The sequence below is a fragment of the Hibiscus syriacus genome, unplaced genomic scaffold (assembly GCF_006381635.1).
Source record: "Hibiscus syriacus cultivar Baekdansim isolate YM2019G1 unplaced genomic scaffold, ASM638163v2 tig00004779_pilon, whole genome shotgun sequence".
Classification (NCBI taxonomy): domain Eukaryota; kingdom Viridiplantae; phylum Streptophyta; class Magnoliopsida; order Malvales; family Malvaceae; genus Hibiscus; species Hibiscus syriacus.
In genome coordinates, this window is record NW_024062030.1 from 188,326 (window position 1) to 210,787 (window position 22,462).

The 22,462-nt window shown below is 35.7% G+C and overlaps 4 protein-coding genes across 4 annotated transcripts; 3 read left to right on the forward strand and 1 right to left on the reverse strand.

Moving 5' to 3' along the window:
- Nucleotides 1-353: 353 nt before the first annotated feature.
- LOC120198096 (protein PHR1-LIKE 3-like) lies at nucleotides 354-4,541 on the forward strand. Its single transcript, XM_039199479.1, has 6 exons — nucleotides 354-704; nucleotides 2,449-2,525; nucleotides 2,966-3,020; nucleotides 3,583-3,658; nucleotides 3,742-3,811; nucleotides 4,000-4,541. Exons 1-6 carry the CDS (start codon nucleotides 515-517, stop codon nucleotides 4,429-4,431), a joined length of 900 nt encoding a protein of 299 aa, XP_039055410.1. The 5' UTR covers nucleotides 354-514; the 3' UTR covers nucleotides 4,432-4,541.
- A 784-nt stretch (nucleotides 4,542-5,325) lies between these two features.
- On the forward strand, nucleotides 5,326-6,326 carry LOC120197507 (myosin-binding protein 2-like). The gene is made up of 2 exons (XM_039199016.1): nucleotides 5,326-5,440; nucleotides 5,869-6,326. The coding sequence occupies exons 1-2, from the start codon at nucleotides 5,326-5,328 to the stop codon at nucleotides 6,324-6,326; spliced, it is 573 nt and encodes a 190-aa protein (XP_039054947.1).
- A 130-nt stretch (nucleotides 6,327-6,456) lies between these two features.
- On the forward strand, nucleotides 6,457-7,605 carry LOC120198114. Its single transcript, XM_039199498.1, has 2 exons — nucleotides 6,457-7,038; nucleotides 7,456-7,605. The coding sequence occupies exons 1-2, from the start codon at nucleotides 6,472-6,474 to the stop codon at nucleotides 7,513-7,515; spliced, it is 627 nt and encodes a 208-aa protein (XP_039055429.1). The 5' UTR covers nucleotides 6,457-6,471; the 3' UTR covers nucleotides 7,516-7,605.
- A 424-nt stretch (nucleotides 7,606-8,029) lies between these two features.
- On the reverse strand, nucleotides 8,030-9,004 carry LOC120198106 (ethylene-responsive transcription factor ERF062-like). Its single transcript, XM_039199486.1, has one exon. It carries the CDS (start codon nucleotides 8,954-8,956, stop codon nucleotides 8,066-8,068), a length of 891 nt encoding a protein of 296 aa, XP_039055417.1. The 5' UTR covers nucleotides 8,957-9,004; the 3' UTR covers nucleotides 8,030-8,065.
- Between the last annotated feature and the right edge of the window lie 13,458 nt (nucleotides 9,005-22,462).

Genomic DNA, 22,462 nt, shown 5'->3' on the forward strand with positions numbered 1-22,462 from the left:
AAAATTTTGCATATGTGAATATTTTAATGTAGTTAAAATTGTCATATTTATTTTTATACAAAATTAAAATTTAAAATTTAAAATTTATTATATAATTTTTAAAAATTTAATATCTAAAAAATATTTTAACATGATTTAGTGACTATTTAAGAATTTTATTATACAAAATAAGTGAATTAATTATAGAATGGTCTTTATTTTATATAATATTCACTTAATAAAAAAAATTTAATTAATGATATATTTCAATGCATTGTATTAATAAAAAAACATAGTTGAAAGTGAAAGACAGAGACACAACAAGACATCGCTGTCTTAACCTCGCAATGCTTAAATTCACTCACCCCGCTTTTCTCTCTCTCTCTCTCTCTGTCTCTGTCATACTTCGGGGCTCCGTGCCCCGACCCGAAAAACGAAGAACCCAACTCTTATTTTGCTCCTATTCATTGCTGGCCCTGCATTTTCCATCACTTTCCTGAGGAAAAAAAGAAAGAAGCAGTTGCAGAAGAAAAGAATGTACTCGGGTATTCGGTCGTTACCGTTGGATGGAAGTGTGGAAGATTATCAAGGGTCGTTTGATGCGACCAACTTGCTCGGCGATGCTTGTTTGGTCTTAACAACGGATCCCAAGCCCCGACTCCGATGGACGGTTGAACTCCATGAACGTTTCGTCGATGCCGTCACTCAACTTGGCGGCCCTGACAGTGAGTTTTTCTTTCATTGGTTATTTAAATACTGAGCTTAATTTCATTTGATTGGATAATAATTAATTGTTTTTTATTGAGGTTTTCTAAGTTTTTTTTAGTGAATTTCGAATGATGGGTCGATTTTCACTTTCTAAAGCTTTTAGTTCTTAAAATGTGGATCGGCTTTTCTTGACTTTTTGCTCTCACTTGTTGCTTTAGATCTTTGATTTATGTGATATGAAATTGATGAGATTTGGTCACTGGCTTCTTTGAGATTGATTGTTTTTTTATTTCTGGGTTCGTTTCTCTGTGTTGGCCTTGATTTTGAGACTTTACCCCTCTTTTACATGTATGTGTGTATGCATGTAATTTGTATTGTTGGGGATGTTTGATGAATAGTTATTTGTATAGGCCAAGTGATTAAATTGAGCGTTGATTTGACTTTCTGGATGAAGATATGTTACCATGTTCTTCATATCAGCTTTGATTTGCAATCATGTTCGATTATCGATGCCATTAAACATCAGTTGAAAATCGATCACGACATCTACGAACTTTATCTCATTGCCGTTGGCTCTTTCTCTCAATCCTATACATTTTACATCTTAGTTTACGATTTTATAGGAAGGGACTTTCTTCTTATGCATAAATACATAGACAATTGACTAGCTCACTCATTGAGGTTGGTTTCGTTTTCATTTTAATCTTTTAATACTACTTTCTGGTTTTACAATTCTCCGGTAATATTCAAATTTGTGCGCCCACTGGCACTATGTGTTTCTGGGGTACTTCTCCAATGATAAAATGCAACCAAAAGGACAAAATGTTTCGGGACCATGATTTTTTTTAGAGGAACCATTATGTTCAATAATTGATGTCAGCGTACTTTTGTTGGAAGACAAACTTGAGCAACTATGGTTACTTTGTCCTGCTCTTGGAAGAATATTCTTGGGACTAGTGTTTCCTTGTAAAAGTTATGCCAAAGGACTAAAGATCAGGGCCAAATGACCGGGTTTGTGTAGAAAGTTGTTTACGTTGTTTAAACATTGCTTGTAAGAAATAATTGTACAAGCATCATATCGTGATGTTCTTTCCTTCTCTTTGAACATGTAACTGTCTTTAATGCCATGCTCAAGCATACCACAGGCTCTAGCTTATTTTTTGTTCTCTAATGTGGATTTCTTCTAATGATATTGCTGATCCATATTCTGTAATTGTAATCAAGATGCTTGTGGATGTGAGGTCACAAAATGGAGGAAAAGAGTACGTAAATAGTTGCTTTTGTGAATGTATGTAGTAAAATACTATCATATAAATAACAAATTACGAAATTACGAGTGATTTGTGATGGCTGAATGACAATCACCTAACCTCAAGGCCACTAATGCCAGTCTGTTAAATGTTCCTTCTGGCATCCTGTTGTTGAATTGAGGCTTATCACTGCTGAGGCAAATCAGGCTTCGTGTGCATCTAAGCTTGGCTTATATGCAACCAAAGATGTAGATGATTGGTGCCCCGGCTTCTCTAACTATAATTGTTGCGCCATGGTTTAATACAGTCACTTAGCCAGGGTAATTATATCATTATATGTGCTTGTCGATTTGAACTCCGGAGTGATTTTATGTGAACCAAACCTAGCTAATTGATGACGACATTACAAGTCAACATTTGGGATATCTCCTTTTTGCTCTTGCATTTTGTTATTCTGAAGTTATGTATCTCGCTGTTGCTTACTTGTTTTTTTTCTTGATATGCATTGCAGAAGCAACCCCGAAGACTATCATGAGAACAATGGGAGTAAAAGGTCTTACCCTCTATCACTTGAAATCACATCTTCAGGTTTGTAATTATTTCTGTATCTTTAATGATCGGTAGCTGAAGTTATTCCATGTTGTCATGTCTTAACCCCTTCTATTTCTATGTTGAATACGGATCTTTGTTTGCAACAAGATTTGCTAGAATCTATGTCATTCGTAGTTTCGCACTCTAGTGTGTGTTGAATATGAGTATGTTCAAATTTTTCCAAGTGTTTTGCATGTGTTTGGAGGGTCCTTGGAGGATCATATCGTAATACCTATATGCTCAAATATGTCTGGAACATGAGTATTTCAAGAATAATGAAGATAGACTGTAATTACTAAGCTTAATGCGTGTTTATCGTGCACCTTCCATATATGCATGTGTTTGTGTCGGAAGGAAGGGACTTTGCCACCTAAGCTACTTGAAAATCTGAAAATTTGTATTTTCTACTTATTTTACTTAATCTCCTCGATTTGCAGAAATACCGGCTGGGGAAGCAATCTTGCAAGGAATCAACTGATAATTCTAAGGATGGTAAGCTTCTTCGTCTCTTGAAATTACTATTTACTTTAGAATTCATGCCTTTGATGTACATATGAGTCGTGATTGAGCACCAAATTATCGATTTTTGTCAATCTTTCTTTGCATTTAACCTCTTTTCAATTGTTTTCCTTTCTGCCATGTATGTATTATATGCGGTTCTTGGCGGAGGCCCTGAAGATTCTCGTGTTAACTGATAGATGTTGAGATAGTATTGTGTTCTTAGTTGATTGATAACTTGATGTTTTATTGTGTTTCAGTTTCTTGTGTTGGAGAAAGTCAGGACACCAGTTCGTCTGCAACATCGTGAAAATTACTATTTACTTTAGAATTCATGCCTTTGATGTACATATGAGTCGTGATTGAGCACCAAATTATCGATTTTTGTCAATCTTTCTTTGCATTTAACCTCTTTTCAATTGTTTTCCTTTCTGCCATGTATGTATTATATGCGGTTCTTGGCGGAGGCCCTGAAGATTCTCGTGTTAACTGATAGATGTTGAGATAGTATTGTGTTCTTAGTTGATTGATAACTTGATGTTTTATTGTGTTTCAGTTTCTTGTGTTGGAGAAAGTCAGGACACCAGTTCGTCTGCAACATCGTCAAAAATGATAGCTCAAGAGTTGAATGAGTATTCTATTTCTTCTCTCGTTTCACAATCTCGTTACTTTCTCTTGCACTTTGGATTAATGTTGAACTTCATCTTCCACACAGTGGTTACCATGTTACCGAAGCTCTTAGAGTGCAGATGGAAGTGCAAAGAAGACTACATGAACAGTTAGAGGTTGGTATAGTGTACTTTTTGACAGCATTCGCTTCTTTTGATAGTTGTACGGTTAAGTATCATGTATAAGCCAGCCAATCTAGTGAAAATTTTCGAAAGCTACCTGCCGATATTGATCACTCTTTACTGTCTGAGATACATTTTCCGTGTATGAATTTTCTGAAACCTAATGGATTTTCACTTTGCAGGTACAGCGTCGTCTTCAACTTCGGATAGAAGCACAAAGCAAATACCTACAGTCAATTCTTGAGAAAGCCTGCAAAGCTCTGAATGATCAGGCCGCTGCTTCCGCTGGTCTCGAAGCTGCCAGAGAAGAGCTTTCCGATCTGGCAATCAAGGTTTCCAATGATTGTCAAGGGATGGCCCCTCTCAATAACATAAAATTACCTTCTTTACCCGAACTCGCTGCAGCTTTAGAGAACAATGCTACCACTTCCAATATACCAACCCGACTCGGAGACTGCTCCGTCGAAAGCTGTTTGACTTCGACCGGAAGTCCAGTTTCACAGACCGGTGTTACGAAGAAGAGACAAAGGCCCTTGTATGGTAATGATAACCCTTTGCCTTTGGATGGCAGTTTTAGGCAAGAAATAGAGTGGGTGATGCCTAATATTAGTTAATTTGCAGGACATTTCCATCTTAGAAATGCTACTTGTAATTTTATTTTGCTAATCTAAGTGTATTTTCTCTTTTATGGACTGTATCATCAATGTTGTGAATATTTCTAAAAGCACGTCATTTTGAAAATGGGGTCACAAGCCTTTCTTTTTCGACCTTAGAGATGACCAATTTTTTCAATTTCTAAATTGGGAGACCCAAGAGGTAATTTTACCCATAATTTAATTAGCTCGAAACATAACCGAACCTTTTAAATAGACATTTGCTCCAAAAACGAAATCATATAAACTTCGATCAAAAGGAACAAAAAAAAATATAGGAACTTGACAAATAACATTGCTATCTTTCTCCTTCCAATTTATTCCTCTCGATCCCTTCATCGACTCAATGATCAACTTCCGTCGAGTTTTCCATCGAGTCGATCAATAACCAGCTCGGGGAGGGCGAGTTACCCAGATTGAAAAACTATCTCCTTTCAATACCATTTTTAATCGATGGCATGCGAGGTCATAAATTCATGGACATTCATTGGCCTATTGAGTGCTTTCCTTAATCTTTTCATAGCTTATATATTGCTTTGTGGATCATGCGTTGCTTATTTGGCTTTAAAAATTCTGGGTTTCTTTGGACTGTCCTTGCCTTGTCCTTGCAATGGAATTTTTGGGTACTCAAATGAGAACCTTTGTGTTCAAGCCATGTTGGTTAACCACCCATCACTTAAAATCACATCCATTCAACCTTCTGCTATGAAAATGACACCTTTCGAATACAATCTAATGGACTAGTGACGATGTAAACAAATGTGTTTTGCGAATGTAATAAGCTAATGTGCTTTGATTGATCATTTTCTTTGAAATATCCGTATCCGATGCATATTTGGACATAGATATGGAGGTATGACTCTCCAACAATCCTCACACCCGAGTTCGAGTAACATAAGCAGCCAGTATAGCATTACGGTTGTAAATGAAGCTCTGCTGGCCATGGCCATAATGATGACCATATCAGCAGGTTTAGGTGTTGCTATATTCATGACCATTGATTGTTAATACAATCTAACGGACTAGTGAGAATTTGAACAAATGAATTGTGTGTCCAATAAGCTAATGTTGCTCTGACTCTGCATTTTCTTTGAAATATCCGTATCTAGTGCATATTTAGACGTAGCTATTGCGATACGACTCTCCAACAATCCTCACACCCGAGTTCGAGTAACATAGGCAGTAAGCGTTAAGTTACAGCTGTAAATGAAGCTGTTGGCCATATTCATGAAGATAGAAGAAGGTTTTAGTGTTGCTACGTCTGAAGTTGTCGATTGTTTTTAACGCGACTCTTGTTTAAGAAATTTTCCCAATGCTCCGAGTATATAAGCGAATACACATGATATTCCATTTCATATGCTAATACCCTTTCTAATGTGCATTTTTTATGTAAAATAGATGGCAAAGAAAGCTCAAAAGAGTTTGGATTGCTTAAGCAAGGTTCTTCGGGTTTCGAAATTGATGATGACCCTTTTTCTGTGGCTAAGAAAGAATTAGCAGCGGTTGAGTCTCAGTGTGATGATCACAAAAATGTGATTAGGGTCTTAGAACGAGCTCTGGACGAAGAGCATGCTGGTCGTACTGCTCTGTACTTGGAGCTCGAGAAGGAGAGAATTGCTGCTTCTACGGCTGCGGAAGAGGCTCTGGCGATGATACTGCGCCTGCGAGAGGAGAAGGCAGCCATTGAAATGGAAGCAAAGCAATATCTGAGGATGATAGAAGAAAAAGCCACATTTGATGACGAAGAAATGAACATTCTGAAAGAGATTTTATTAAGAGAAAGGGAAAAACTTTTCTTGGAGAAGGAAGTTGAAGCTTACATGCAAATGTTTTTCAACAAAGACCAACTTTACTGATATATATGATGCTGCAGCTGCACAGGAGCAAATGACTTAAATGCGGAGCCGTTGCTAATGTCGATCGTGTCATCAAATCAATCTCTCGAATTTGCCAAAGAGTCACCAATTCCAGGACTCAGTGAAAATCCATCAAGAAGTTATTATGAGATATATCAAGACTTTTGAGAAGGGAATGACATCCAAGGATAAGAACATTAATCTGGTAGGTGAGGAGACAATCCAACCACCGGTGTATTCCGGTATTGATCGAAATGTTCTCGATGTTCATGTCAATAATGAAGATAGAGAAAGCAAAAGGGAAAATAAATCAATTATTTCAAACTCACCTAAAACTTGTGATTATCCAACCAGTGGTGGATCAGAAACTGAGCCTTTGAGGAAAAGAAACAGTTCAGACAGATCTAGTGGGTTACCACCAATTGCTCCTTCAAGGGTCAAATCTTTACCTCCAATTTCTCGTAGAAATTCCATGTCTGCTTTCGATTACGAAATGTCTAAAATAGACAATGAAGTCGGGTTGCTAAGAGAAAGGCTAAGGATTATGCAGCAAGGAAGAGAAAAGCTTAATATCCCTGCAGGTCCCAAGGAAAGGGAACAGTCTCAGATGCAAATGATGGAAAACCTTGCAAGTCAACTTCGAGAGATACGACAATTATCGGTACCTAGGAAGGCTTTGCGACAGGCATCTTTGCCCTCTCCATCCTCTAAGGTGCAGTATATTTCTCCCTGCATCTTCAAAGTCTATGTTGCACTTTGTTTAGCATGATTACTTCTTGCAATAGGCATTTCTTGGATACTACATTAAATCACAAACCAGAATGGTCACCGTCACCTGACCCTTTTCCGGTCCACAATGCCTAAAATCTAGGGCTTATCTGGGATGTGAATGAGCTTTTAACCAATGCGTCAATCTGACCTCGAACAATAATCGTACTTCAATGTAGATGTCCACTTCTAGAAGAAATAAAATCTGTTTTCCCATGTCACTCGCCTCCTCGAAATATCATACTACAATGACATTTCATCCTTGCTATTTAGCCTGCCATTTAGACATAATCTCTTTCTAGAAAGATAACTGTGAGTCAATAGAGCAACTTGGTTGCTTGCTGGGGCTGCATGATTTCAGGTTATGTCAAAGAAGAAACATCAACGCGGTGCCCCTTTAGGAGCGATGAAAAGCATTTAAAGGATAGAATTGTACTTACAAATTTCGGTAAACGGGATGAGCTAGATAGTTCGATTGGTTTGATCCATTTGGTACAGCGCTGATATCTTCCGACGGTGCTGATATCTTCCGACGCTTTGATTGTAACTTCCCTATGATTGCACAGGTAAAGCTGTCTGCAGTAACTTTTTACATTTTAAGGAAATATAAACTGAAAGGATACACACACATGCATACATACAGATATTTACATGTTAGTTTCATCTTATTGTTGTAGAATCCGATCTTGACTACTTGGTAGCTCTTTAGGTTCCTGAAAGAACTGAGCTTCTGTCGATCACACTTCACGTAGCTACCGCTTCGACCGACGAATTCCGGGTGCGATGTTATGACTACGGTGATATAAAGCTGTCGATTATTGTACCAAATGCGATGTTATTACTTATATTAGTTTCTTCAACAAGTTCGAGATTCAAATTTAAAAAAATAACCTTCAACAAGTTCGAGATTCAAATTTAACATTTATATATTTCTTTCTATTCAAATGAATAGAAAAATCAAGGTAAAAATGTCATGTATCTGAGACCAAAAGAGCATCCCATATCATATCCATGTCCAAGGACGGCAATCTACTCAACTGTACACCGTCAACATCCGACGATAAAACCTCCGAAGTTTCTACCGTATTCCGGTCCAAATCCGGAACTTTCTCCGCCGGCATTGATGTCGCTGTCGTAGACGGATCAAGACCAGACTTTTGCGATACCGCCCGCAACTTAGCTTCGAGAAGAGCAGCGGTGTTCCCATTCAAAGAATTGGCAATCACTTGATCCTTGAGATCCGGAAAATTCAGCTGTGCGTATTCTCCCCGCAATATGTAAGCTGCAGTATCGTATGCGATGGCGGCTTCTTCGGCGGTCTCGAAAGTCCCTAACCAAACCCGAGTCCGATTCCTCGGCAACCTTATTTCGGCCACCCATTTCCCCCAATGTCTTTGCCTCACACCTCGGAATAGTTTTCCTGGTGATGAATAGCCCTTTTGGTGCCGGCTTTGAAATCTTCGTCCAGTTCCACTGTGCTTCATGGGGCAAGTCTTGGTGCTGCTGAGCCAATAGTCACTCAAACCTTTATTGGATTGACGATTGGTGAAGTTTCGATTGATTCCAAGCCATTGTTGAGGCACCTGCGATGGTGGGTTTTCGATAATCGAGTCGACGACCGGTTTCAATGGACCAAACATCGTCGGTTCCTGCAAAAACAACGTGGCCACCATTGATGGAGAAGCTTGGTGAACACCAGAAACTGCAACTGATGAAAGAGATGAAGATGGTGATGGTGATGAAGAATCCCAAGCGATTGGATTGCTGAAAAACGTTGAAGCTGTTGGGATTCCATAACTAAAAGATGGCAATTCCTTGTTCAAGAAGGTTTCCATTTCAGGAAACTGATCATCGAAACTCATGATTTTCGCCAAAAATCACAACAACAAATGGAAGAGATAAGAAATGATGCAAATGAAAGCACTATAGTTTATACATAAGCCTTAATCCCAATGTTTAACAAAAATACTATATAGCTGAACCGGGTTTGAAACGACTTGTATTATAAGTTATCTTTCTAGGCAAGTAAGATCTGGCTCGTTGGATTTCAATAATATATACGTAGGCATTCGTGCAAGCCAATAAAAAAAAGTCAGGGATTAGGTTATCTTTTGCTTAGTTACTTGTCATCTAGGGTTCTTTAGATGGTGTGTATTCTGCCATGAAAGTGACCACAATAACTCCAAAAAGGCCATATATTTTCCATGCCACAATTATTTTTGACTAAACTATGGTAATTAATGATAATTTAAATAATTTAAACTAAAGTCAAATTAGTATCTTGAATTGGATCGTTTGGATTGATCGTTAAATATGATAATATATATATTAATTATTAGTTGATTTAACAATATGAGACGTTAAATCTTCTAAATAAGGTCAAGCATTCTAATAAAAGGTGGACGCAAGATTTTATGTCAAAAAGTATAAAATTAGATCATTAATTAAAAAATATACTTTAACTATATGAGAATTTAAAACTCTCAAAGATGTGACCGCTCTAAGCATCCCTTCGGTTCATCTATGATTTTAATTGTAATTGTGAATAGAGCAAACTGAGTTGAAATGATTGTTTTTATAACATACCTTTATGATACCTTATTGAAATTAATTAATCAATAAATGAAACATCAATGATAAGAAAAAAAAACATTATATATATAATATAAATTAGTATATGTGTGTGTGACTAAATGATATTCGATATTAGTTTTAATAATTAATGGTTCAAATGTCATTATTACATATGATATAATACCTTTTAAAAAAATATGTATTTAGTAAAATCTATTTATTATATAAAGAGGATATAACCAAGTGCGAAGCTATGAATTTTTGTTGAGGGTCATAAATAAATTATAAATTTTTAGAAAGTTAAAATATAATTTTATCATAATTGTAGTTTATATTTTTAAAACTTTTAAAGGATTAAAATACAAAAAAAAAATCATTTATGAGATGTCAAAATATAATTCCACCATTTTTAACTAAAATTTTAAAATCTTAGAATGACTAAGACTGGAATTTTACCATTTTAGAGGGTCTACGCCGTAGGCTTTATTATCAAATATTATTATAAACATATTATAATTAAATTTAAATAATTAAACAAAGATTTGCTCCAAAATAATAATTGTAATTAAATCAATTATGTATTTCAATGAGGAAATCATGTCTGCTTTCTATATTATTTATAATTAATTATTTGGGGGTGTCGTAACCGGTTTTCGTCCGGGCGCGAATTTTTTACTTGGCGGGAAAAATAATGTGAATAAATGGTTTTTAAAATAATTTGGGAGTCGCCATCGGCCTTTTGGGTCAGGTAGGTCGAATACCTAAAATTATTTTTTTAAAAGAGTTTTAAGAAAACATCAATTAAAAGATGAATTGATCTGCGTTTATAACCAAAAATTCATTCTTAATAATAATAAAAAGGGATTTGTGGTCGGTTACGTTTAGGGAAGGATTAGCACCCCTACAACGCCCAAAATTAGTACTTTTTTTTAATTATAAATTGTCTCTATTTATTAAAATTTAAAAATTCAAAAATATATTTAATTCATAATCCTTTTATTTCAAATTTATAATTTTAAGAAAATATATTAATATATATATAAATAAGATATTTATTTATTTAGAAATATCAGAAAAGAGCTTCTAGGTGCTTTAAGACAGCTCTTTTCTTTGATATAAATAAATAACTAAAAAAAAATTATTTTAATATAGTAAGATATTTATTTATTCAAAAATATCAGAAAAGAGCTTCTAGGTACCTTAAGACAACTTTTTTCTTTGATATTAAAAATAAATAAATATCAAAATATGATTATTTTTCTTAAAAGTAATTTATAAAATTAATTTATAAATAGGAAAATAGAATAAATAAATAAATATTATATATATTTATAAGACTATATATTGACATAATTAATAAAGAATAATAATAATAGTAATGATAATTAAATATATATGAACATAATATATAAAGGTAACATATGATTAAATAATTTAAAATACAATTAAAACATGGTATAAAAAATAAAAAATAATAAAGCTTGTAAATGAAATATTAAACTTAGGGACTAAATTATAATCTAATAAAATTAAATACCTAATTCATAATTAATTATTTAAAATTATAGGGATTAAACATGCTATTTTCCCTATTTATTAATTTGGTGACTAAATATAATTATAAGAAAATTTGAATAACAGATTAAATAAATTAAAAATATATACTCGGGATTAAAATATGATTTATTAAAACTAAAGGACTAATACGTATTTATCCTAATATATTATTTAATAGAAAGGACTAAAATAAATAAATCTAAAATTAAAGAACCAAATTATAAAGATCTAAAATAGGGTTCAATGACTAAATATAAAGTTTACAAATTCAGAGGACTGCGTAAAGGATTTAACCTTTACCAAATTACACACAGGTCCTCCCTTAAACGACGTCGTTTAAGAGAGGGTATAAATACCCTAGGCTGGCTGGCCCAAAGGGCCAGCATCTCATTTCTCCTCTTTTTCTCTCTCTCAAACTGAGAGATTTCTCTCTCGCCTCTCTCTAGGTTTCCCTCACCGGAGGGAAACCGGCAGCCATAGGCCACCGTACTCCGCCGCCGGCCACCGCCGCCGGCCACCGTAACGGTGGTCGGAATTCACCAAAAACACCCCCAAAGCGTAGATCTAAATGCCCTAAGACCGATTCCGGTCTTTGTTTTCCCTAAAAGACTCCTAATCGGAGTAAATCTACGAAAATACCTTCGGTATTTTTTGTTCTCCGGCGATGTTTAGTGCTTCCGACGGTGGTCAAGGCTCCAAGAGTAAGTTTCTTTTCTTCTTTCTTTGTTTTCTATTTTTTTTCTGGTTGTTGGATGTCCTCGTTTCTCTCCTGTTTTTCCTCTTTTTTTCTCTTCTTTTTTTTTTTGCAGGATTCGGTGATGGCTTTTTATAGCCTGACCGGTGACTTCTTCGGACTGGTCTCGAGGGTTCAGTTTGGTGAGTCACCATAGCTATGGTGGTGACTCACCATAGAGCTCGACGTGAACGGCTGTTATTGTGGCAGCAGAGCTTCTGTGGAGTCTTCTGTTGGTGTCGTCGTGGTACTGGTGTGTCGACAATGGCGGTGGAGGCGTCGGCAGTGGGGCATTGGACCACCTGGCAGTGAAGCGGCAGTTGGAAGCTTGTAGATAGCTGAGGCAGCGCCGCGTGGTTGCCCTAGGGTATCATACCCTAGGGTTTTCGTCTGGAAGTATCAGGACCGTTGGATCTTGGCCAGATCCAACGGCTGTGAGCAATGGCGGCTGGGACATGTGATGAGAAACCCTAGTTGGGTTTTAGGGTTTATGTTGGGCTTTTGTATCTGGGCCTGAGTTCTTGTAATATATATATATATATATATATATAATAATAATAATAATATTTAGTAATAATAAATTTAATAATACTAATAAAATTTAAATGAAAAAATGATGTCTACAGCTGCCCCTCTTTGCTCATCCTTGTGTTAACAAGAATAGAGCAAAGACGAAAAAGACAATAATTTTTTCATTTGGCTTCTTTCGAGCAGGATGGAAATGTTTGAAAACATCATGCACTGAAGGACTTACAGATGACCCGAAGGCTTTGAAAACATCAAAAAGCTCCCGAAGGCTTTTTGGAAACATCATGCACTGAAGGACTTACAGATGACCCGAAGGATTTGAAAACATCAAAAAGCTCCCGAATGCTTTTTGGAAACATCATGCACTGAAGGACTTACAGATGACCCGAAGGCTTTGAAAACATCAAAAAGCTCCCGAAGGCTTTTTGGAAACATCATGCACTGAAGGACTTACAGATGACCCGAAGGCTTTGAAAACATCAAAATGCTCCCGAAGGCTTTTTGGAAACATCATGCACTGAAGGACTTACAGATGACCCGAAGGCTTTGAAAACATCAAAAAGCTCCCGAAGGCTTTTTGGAAACATCATGCACTGAAGGACTTACAGATGACCCGAAGGCTTTGAAAACATCAAAAAGCTCCCGAAGGCTTTTTGGAAACATCATGCACTGAAGGACTTACAGATGACCCGAAGGCTTTGAAAACATCAAAAAGCTCCCGAAGGCTTTTTGGAAACATCATGCACTGGAGGACTTACAGATGACCCGAAGGCTTTGAAAACATCAAAAAGCTCCCGAAGGCTTTTTGGAAACATCATGCACTGAAGGACTTACAGATGACCCGAAGGCTTTGAAAACATCAAAAAGCTCCCGAAGGCTTTTTTTGGAAACATCATGCACTGAAGGAATTACAGATGTGAGAAATAGTTTACTAAGTAAAAAACTAAGAAAATCGTTTTCTTACTTTTCAACAATTTCATTTTAGAAAAGATAAAATGAGAAACTATGAAAATCGTTTTCTCATTATTTTTCAAATAACATTTGATTGGGTAACATGCCCCAATCTCAAGATAATACTCATTCTTGTGGATTGCGTCCATCTCTTCTTCAGATGTTTGCGTGATTCCTGTATTATTGGTTTTGAATACCTTCTTCTTGTAAGGTATTTTTTTTCTTCTTCGTTCTTCCGAAGATCTGTAAAACTTCATGTTTGAATGCACTCAGATGTATCAATGTAATGCATTGTCTATTGTATAAATGATATTCTTATGAATGCATGAATGTTGATGCAATCTTCATTTGACTTCAAAGTGGTGAACTTGGTCTTCCTCTAGTTCATCATTTATTGCCAGGGTTATCTCTGGATATCAATGTAGCAACTTATGCTATCAAGCTTGCATTTCTGCAGAATCATCTGATCAACTTGTATCTTTACTGTCTTCTTTGCTTCATGAAGGTCTCAGAAGAAATGTTTCATTTGTGGAACCCTTGCTGTAGTCAGAACTATGACCTTGATGTCCCATTTTGTCTTGGATAAAACCAATTTTCTTTGCTTGGACTTGTGTAGAAATTCCATAAAGCTTTCATTTTTGAAAAGAGAATCTATCATCTTTAAAAAGAAAATTTGTCATCTCTGAAGTGAGAATCTATTATCTTTAAAAAGTGCAGATGTAGATATGCCTGACTCAGCGGGGATTAATTAGGGGAGTATAGTCTGTTCTGATTTGACTCTTGAAACATCACAAAGAAGATTTATTCCAATTCCTTTCTTGTCTCCACATATAATCAGATCTCGAATAAGGCAACTTGGACCAATATCATGTTGAGATGCTTAACAACAACCTGTAGTTCAACCTTAGTTGACCCCATTAGTTTCTTGTTTAAAATTTTAACTTTCCTTGGAAAGAAATCTTCATTATATCTGACTTCTAATCTTGGGGTTGAAGAAGACATATTTCATCTTGGATCAATAAATGGAAACCGTATGATTCCAACATTGGTTCAGCACCATAATCACTGGTTCGTAAAACATTTGACAATACATTCATCTTTTCTTGTGGTTTCTGCTCAGATGTTCGTAAAACATTTGACAACACATTCATCTTTTACTGTGGCTTCTGCCAAGATTTCTCAATCATGTAAGCTCTTTGCCTAATGTTCAAAGCTTTTGAATAACGTCACAAGACCACTTGAGAACAAAACTCAGTGGGGATTCAAGTGTAATGTTGGTACGACCAAAAAGTTGGTCAAATTCACAAGATATGCTGGTGTCGAATTGAATAGGAAATACCGACAAATCTTGATATCATCTCTGGAAAAGGCAAATGTGATACTGATCATGCTTTCTTTCGTAATGAGCATGGTAGAAAATAGAAACACTTCAGCTATAGGATCCATGTACAGAACGATATCCGTAGAATTCTTGATGCTGGGGATGAAACGCACTTGATAAACCAAATAGATGAAAACTCGGTTTAGTCTAGCTGGCAATGATAACCCCAGTAACAATCGGGAAAGAGCAATATACATGAGCTTCTCTCTTCAATGTCATCAATTAAACAAAACTGATGTGAAAAATAGCTTCGTAACCTCAACAGTATGGTTGAAACTAACTGACAGGAATCTCAAAGAAATGTTTTCAATTATCACCGACACATAAAAGGCCAAATTCAGATTTCGAGGTCTCGAAGAACTGATCCTTGGATTGAATGGTCTATCTGGGGATCATCTTTATTCATGTAATCATAATGTAGTTTATCAAAGAACAAATTATCATGTGACACATGGTTTAAGAAGATTAGGTATTTGAAACCATACTTGCTGAATAAATATTTGTTCAATAACAGGATCCTAATGCAACTGCTTGCTGAATGAAGCAATTATGTATAGTCAGCTCGACTGTCACTGTTTCACCATTTTCATTCTTAATATCTTTATGTCTTATTGGAATTTTTTTCTCAAAGCAATGATCTTTAACACATAATGATGTGGGCCTTCAGCATGTCCCAACATTGCTGATACGAACGTTAAAAAATGCATCAACAGTCCTAATTCTGATTGAAATGGGTTTTCAGCATGCCCCAATATTTGCTTCTTGTTAATCTGAGTCTTCAAAATACCCCACATGGATCTGTCTGAAGGAACCTTTAACATTCCCCAACATTTTACTGATACAGATGTTAAAAGTGTGCTCAACATTACTTCTTGTTGAGATGAGCCTCCAAGAATTCCCAAATATTCATATTGCTGTGAGCCTTCAAAATGCCCCAATATTCTATTTCTGGTTGAAATGGGCCCTCAAGATGTCCCCCTAGATTTATCTGATTCACTCTCAATCTCTGTTTGAATGGAATGTCATGATCCCCACGAGGTCCAATTTTGACAATGAATTGTTGTAGGTACTTGTAGCTTTATTCGTGCCCCAAATCTATTTATCTTGAATACTCTCATTCTGGTGTCACTAAACAGTAGTGTTATCAAGTAACTGAAATTCTCTTCATGTTGTCATAAACTTAAGATGTATTCAATCATTCATTCCAGGTTGACACAGTGGCTTATCATTTTTCAGTGAAGGTCATTTCTGAAATATACTTTTCTGTGGGAGAGAAACCAATTTATGCGAATAGTAATATGATGCAATGGCAAGATTATATATACAGTGGTACAGGCTCATCAAAAATCTACACCCATGCAACATGTTGATTCTGATAACAACTCATCTGATTATGAAGTGATTTTTCAGGATGATTTCACAGATATTGATATTTCTTATGATACCGAGGAAATCCTGTATTCTGATTCTGATGAGGAGAGTAAATTGTTATACTTGACAAAAATGAGATTCTCAGAGGCTGAGGCTTCAATAGCCATGAAGAAATGTGGTTCAGATTCATCAATTGCAGAATTGACAGACTTTATATGTGCTGATCAAATGGCTAAGATTGCTGACGTATTTCTTATGGTAGAAGATAGGAAGCCATTATGCAATGATCCCAATTACAAGCAAAGGCGAAACTTGGGCTATGATTTGTGGAAAAGGAAGAAGCAGAGGAAGCTTGAAAAGAAGCTTCTTAATGAAGACGATCATGCAGTTCATCTTTTAATTCCAATGATTGGTTCTGTAGTTCCTACCAAACCAGATCATATAACTCAAAGAACACTTCCAGAAGATGCTATTGAGCCTCCTTATTTCTACTATGAGCAAATTCATCTTCCAAATTTAATGATTGGTTTTGTCAAACCAGATCAGATAACTCAAAGAACACTTCCAGAAGATGCTATTGGCAAATTCATCTTCTAAATTCAATGATTGGTTCTGCCAAACCAGATCAGATAACTCAAAGAACACTTCCAGAAGATGCTATTGGCAAATTCATCTTCTAGTTAATGTTTGGACTAGGATATCACAATGCTTATTCGATGTAGAGCCAGAATTCGTAGATTCAAAGCATTTTCATGCTATTACACTGAAAATAAGCTATATTCATAATTCTGCCAATTGAGAACAGATTTTCTCTTATCCTGCTTCCTCCATGTGCTGATGTTTTTCCATTGACAAATAAATGATGGTCTTCCTAGGATCCAAGAACAAAGTTGAACTGTTTATAAACATGTACAGGAAGTGCCAAATTGACAGAAAGGATCTGTAAAGCTCTTGAAGCTTATGGTGACAATGAAACACCTTCGAGTGTCCAGAAGTATGTTCTTGATGAGTGCTTGAAAATGGAATCTGGTATGGGTTGAAAAGAATAAAATTGTTCCACTTGAATCCGATGAGGTGGAAATGCTTTTAGATTTCCCTAAAAACCACACACAATGATTTGTATAGAGACATGTTCCATGGTGGTATCAATGTCCTGTCTCTTTTCTCTGGGATCAATGATGCAGAAGTTGCCTTTTACTGTCTTGGCATACTTTTGAAAACAGATGTGCAAGAACTGAATGATGATCGGTTGGAGCAATTGATGAGTAGTTTTGTCAAATTCAACCTTGTTGTAAGTGGCATCCAGCGTAACAACCTTACTAGAAGAAATAAACATCATTGTGATGGGCTTGAAGATTTTTGTTGGTGCATTTACTTGCAATGATTGCTACAACAAACTGTCTCTTCTGCTGCTTCAATATATCCCACTCTTTTCGAATTATGGAACGGTTTAGTTGACAGTAAAATTTGTCATCTTCAACTTTTGGAATCCTGTAACCAATGTTACCTTATATAAAAGGCCTATAAGGGTAGATTCTGTTCCAATGTCTTATTCTGTGCCATAAGTCCTCAAATTCAAATTCAGCAATCTTCTGAAGGACATAATGAATATCATCTTGACAAAGAAAATGATCAGCATAGAAGAAGTAGCAATAATGTATCAAGACTTGAGCCAGCATCACGGTATAACCAGAGTGCAGGTAGTGACTTGTTCATAGCTTTATGATGTAATCTTCTAGAGAACATGGATTAATGGTTGGGGAAAGTAATTTGTCTAGTGATGCTTATCGACCTCAACATGAGATAAACGATAATCTTTCTTGATGAGCTGCTAATAATGTCATAAGGGAGTGTCACAAGTTCAATTCTCCAGACTTTCTGGCTTCTTAGACCACTTGTCTTTTAAAAATGTGAAGTGCTTCATTATTCTAGCCTCGTTCATTCTTCTTCTACAACAAAGGTAGAATAAGCAACAATTGCTTCAAAGACCTTTCTCATTTGAGACTGTATTGTTTGAAAATGTTTTTTCTCCTTTCTTTATTGAAGAATGAAAGAATTTTGCAAAGTATTACCCCTTTCAGGTTCACAATATAATCGAATCATAAACAATGAGTTTAATGAATATCAAATAAATCAACTATACTTTTAAATCATTCAAAAATCATAGTCCTATGGCAAGTGTCAAAATTATTGACTGATTTGAGGTGTAGGTTGATTTTGGTAAAGTAGGTTCTTTCAAGTTGGTTCAGTATGTTGCTTCGGGCTTCCACTAACTTGAAGAAATGGTTGTTATGCTCATCTTGTAGAGATGCTTCTCGTTTCCAGAATCTCAGGAACGTTTTTGAGATGTGTGGTGCTTCATTAAGAGCTTAAGATCGTCTCTTATGTCGTTGTTGCACCATTCAATATTCGAGCCGCCTTTTCAGGTTTTCAACTCGAATCCTCCTTTGGTTCTAAAATGTTATTTAAAAATTTACATCTTGAACCCCCCCTTTATCATTTTTCATAGCATGCATTAAAGATTTTAAAAAAAACAATTTTTGCAAATAAAAATCAATCTTGGAAGGCGGAATGACTTCTAAAGATATCATCTTTTACTTAGAAATCTATATATGATTAGAATGGACTTTTCAGGTACGTAACTTAGGCCATGGCTTATGGTTACGAAAGAAAGGGATAAAAAGGCCCAAATAAGTGTTTAAGGGTAATCAAACCAAGGATCAATTCATTCTGATGCCATCAATCTTGCCTTGCTTAACTTGGATCTGCTTTGTTGGGGAATTTTCCATCAACTGGATCCCTCTAGACTGCCAAATTTTGGATTCATTTCCATTTTCTCATATCTCCAGCATTTCTTGCTCTTCTTGTTTGTATTTGATCAACCTTGTAACTTGAGGCTCAATAAATCACCCATCATGATTCAATTTTCCTTTTTTTTTGTTTTTTTTTCTTCTTTCTTTGCTGGATGAGTATAATACTTCAATTGCTTTGAGCACCTCCTTTTCCTTTTGCATTTTGGAGGTTTTCCATTATTCTTGATTGGATTGATCTTCAAGTACTCTGTATTTGACATAATTTGTAGTTCAAAACTTTCATGATTTCATGGAAACTTGTCTTCGTAATAAAAATGTATTAACAATCTTTATTCTTGTGAGCAAATATCCTTCACCTTGCCCCCTAATGTGGAGGGTGATCCTTGGTTAGGGTTGAATCAGAAGAAAAATCATTCAGGCTCAAGTGGGGACAACAAAGGATATATATATATATATTAAAGGATAAATGAAACAATGCCGTTCGTCATCTCATACACAGAAACCTTTGTAAAAAGAGGTATCTCCAGGTGGATGAATATTCAAGATTAATTTTACTTACATGAAAAATGTAATTAATGCATGATATATTTATTTCAATCAATCACTTTCCCCTTCTTCTTTGAGTATGCCCTAATCACTCGAAATTATCATCAATGAGTTGGTCCATGATGCCTCATCTCATCTCTTCTTACAGTCAGATTCACGGATAATTGAAATTTTGGTTCTTTTGAGGTCTTTTGGTTTATGATGGTTTTGTGTTTGAAAAGACAAATGTGTGACTTTTGAAGTCATGTATATGGTGGAAGGTAGTATCATCAATCTATCGACTCTACCCGAGAAGGTAAACATCTAGTGTTTGTGTCTCAAAAACAGGTAGAGACATTTCTTCAGAGTCTCAGATAAATGTAATGTCAGGATTTGGTTTTGGTACAGGTCGAGTAATTGGTGTTGGATGGGATATTGAAGATATAATTTTATCACTTGCCAATAAATCTATAACTCTTGAAAAATTAAAAGAATATTTAATCTACTTGATACTCAATAATTTCAAGATTAAAACTTGATTCCTTGCTCATAACCTTAATAAGCAACACACATTTATTTATTGCACAAAAAGCGGAGAAAGGAACAAAAAACAAGTTCAAACAAGATGCTGAAAATAGAAAAGTACTACAGTGGTAGATAACACTTCCACTTATTTATTTATTATGCCTCATTACTCCTATAATGGTATGTAATAGGATCAGGGTTCTTTTCTTCATTTGCCCCCCATTTCTTGATCATTTCTTGTGTCAAAACCCCTTTGTCAACAAGCATCTCAATTTCTTTTAACAATGGCCTACAATCGCCTGTAGAATGCCCCTTTACCCCCAAGTGGAAATTACAAACACTATCTTGATCATAGCTATGAGCAGAAGGGTTTGATGTCACTTTAGTTGGTCTTGGTGTGATGTATTGACCTTTAACCAAATGAGGGTATAAGTTTGAAATAGAAGTTTGGAACACTTCTAAAGTTTTTCTTGATCGCATGACTTTCTTTGGTCGATCCGAACAGTTACTTACTCTTTTTCTTTTGCAGTTGCGAGGATTCTGGATGCGACATACATTCACATCATCAGCTTTTGCTTTTTGATCCGTTGGGCTCTTGGATGTGACTTTTGAGTTTTCTTCATTGATTATATTCTCAATTAAATCTCCATTTGTCACAAGATTCTCGAATTCCTTTGTAGGATTTGCCTGCATTAACTCGAAGAAAGGCGCTGGAAGGGAATCACAAAACATACGTGATATCTCTTCTTCTAACATGGGAGGTTGAACTTGTGCTGCCACTCTTCTCCATCTTAAGGCATATTCTTGAAATCTTTCATTGGTTTTCTTCTTTACTCTTCGAAGATCCATACGTGTTGGAGCTAAGCCTTTAACATACCGATATTGTCCCAAAAATGCATCAGCTAAATCTACCCATTTCTTGATCTGTTCTTGGGTCAACTGATTGTACCAGACTACTGCTGGGTTAACAAGGCTATCGTGGAAAGAGTGAATTAACAAGTCATCAGAATTTAAAATATCCTCCCATTTTTCTGCAAAACATTCTCAGATGGATTAGAGGACAACTTGTGCCATCATATTTCTCAAAATCAGGCATTTTGAATTCATGGGGAATAATCAAATCTGGAACCAAGCTAAGCTCTCTTGCTTCTAATTCTTTGTGGGAAGTATCAACACATTTCATATTTTTGATTGCTTCATCCATCTTCTTGAATCTTTCCTCATATTGCGAATAATGAACAAGGCTATTCTTTGGGTTCAATTGGGATGCCCCAGAGGGTTTTACCATTTTCGACTCTTCAATCTGACAGCATGGTTGCTCTTTATAAATTATCTCTTCTTTATCAGATGTCACATACTGAATAATTTGATTTGATCCAACTAGTACTGAATCTGATGTTTCTTTCCTTATATCCTGAGGTAACCTTGTCAATTGTTCTATCCACTGATCTTGTAGTCCCTCATAAGATTGCTCCATTGTTTTCATGATGACAATAAAGTAATATGAAATGAATGACCTTGGTTTTACTGTTACAAAACCTTTCATTAATTATTAACATGTTTTTATAATTAAAGTACATGACAGTACTTAAATAAAAATGTGAAAAATGCATAAATGGAAAAATAAGAATGCAAAAATGTGCAATTCAAAGATATATATAAAAAAAATAAAAATACAAAATGAAAATGCCCATATACAAAATGTAAATGTATGTATGAAAAGGTGTTACTTAAGAGTGATCATCTTAGAACAGATTTCATTGAACACAAAAGCTTCAGTACATCAAACAAAACTTTTACATGTAGGGGACAACTTTTAATCCTAACTTCAACAAAACTTTACATATAGGGAATAACTTTCCCATTTTCTTCTCTAAAACCAAGTTAGATTATCAGCTTATGGGCCATATTGCTTGTCTGGACTGCAGCTTCTTCCATGACATTCTGGGGTTCTTTCATCTCCTATGTTTAATTCTTGGAGTTGATCATTTTCCTTTGCGAGAGAACAAAAAAGTTTTTGGAGAAGATCTTCATGTATGTTGCAACTCTTTTTCAGTTTGGTGACCCCTGCTATCCACTCTTCTGGGGTGTTTCCTATACCAGCATTTTGAAAAGCTTGACTGACCTTCTGGAAGTCTTCATGTATGGTTTCCATTTTGGTGCTCAATTTATCGTTTTCAATCTTCAAATGACGTATTTGAGCTTCAAACCTCAGCAAATCTTCTTCTCTTTGGGTGCCCCTACTGATATTCTTACCTTTGAAGACTTTTGGTATTAATCTATCAGGACCCTCGGTTACTAAACTAGGTCGATCATTTACCATAAATTGTAAGGTTCCATGATCCAAAAGACTTTGGACTCGGCGTTTGAAGGCAAGACAATTTTCGATAGTATGTCCTTGAGCTCCGGC

What these genes read in the sequence shown, in the direction of transcription:
- LOC120198106 (XM_039199486.1), bottom strand. Translation starts at nt 8,956, where the DNA reads ATGAGTTTCGATGATCAGTTTCCTGAAATGGAAACCTTCTTGAACAAG.
- LOC120198096 (XM_039199479.1), top strand. Translation starts at nt 515, where the DNA reads ATGTACTCGGGTATTCGGTCGTTACCGTTGGATGGAAGTGTGGAAGAT. An exon ending in AACTGATAATTCTAAGGATG is followed by an intron (nt 3,021 to 3,582) that starts GTAAGCTTCTTC and finishes ATTGTGTTTCAG; the next exon opens with TTTCTTGTGTTGGAGAAAGT. An exon ending in GACTACATGAACAGTTAGAG is followed by an intron (nt 3,812 to 3,999) that starts GTTGGTATAGTG and finishes TTCACTTTGCAG; the next exon opens with GTACAGCGTCGTCTTCAACT.
- LOC120198114 (XM_039199498.1), top strand. Translation starts at nt 6,472, where the DNA reads ATGAGATATATCAAGACTTTTGAGAAGGGAATGACATCCAAGGATAAG. An exon ending in TGCCCTCTCCATCCTCTAAG is followed by an intron (nt 7,039 to 7,455) that starts GTGCAGTATATT and finishes GCATGATTTCAG; the next exon opens with GTTATGTCAAAGAAGAAACA.
- LOC120197507 (XM_039199016.1), top strand. Translation starts at nt 5,326, where the DNA reads ATGACTCTCCAACAATCCTCACACCCGAGTTCGAGTAACATAAGCAGC. An exon ending in AATGATGACCATATCAGCAG is followed by an intron (nt 5,441 to 5,868) that starts GTTTAGGTGTTG and finishes TATGTAAAATAG; the next exon opens with ATGGCAAAGAAAGCTCAAAA.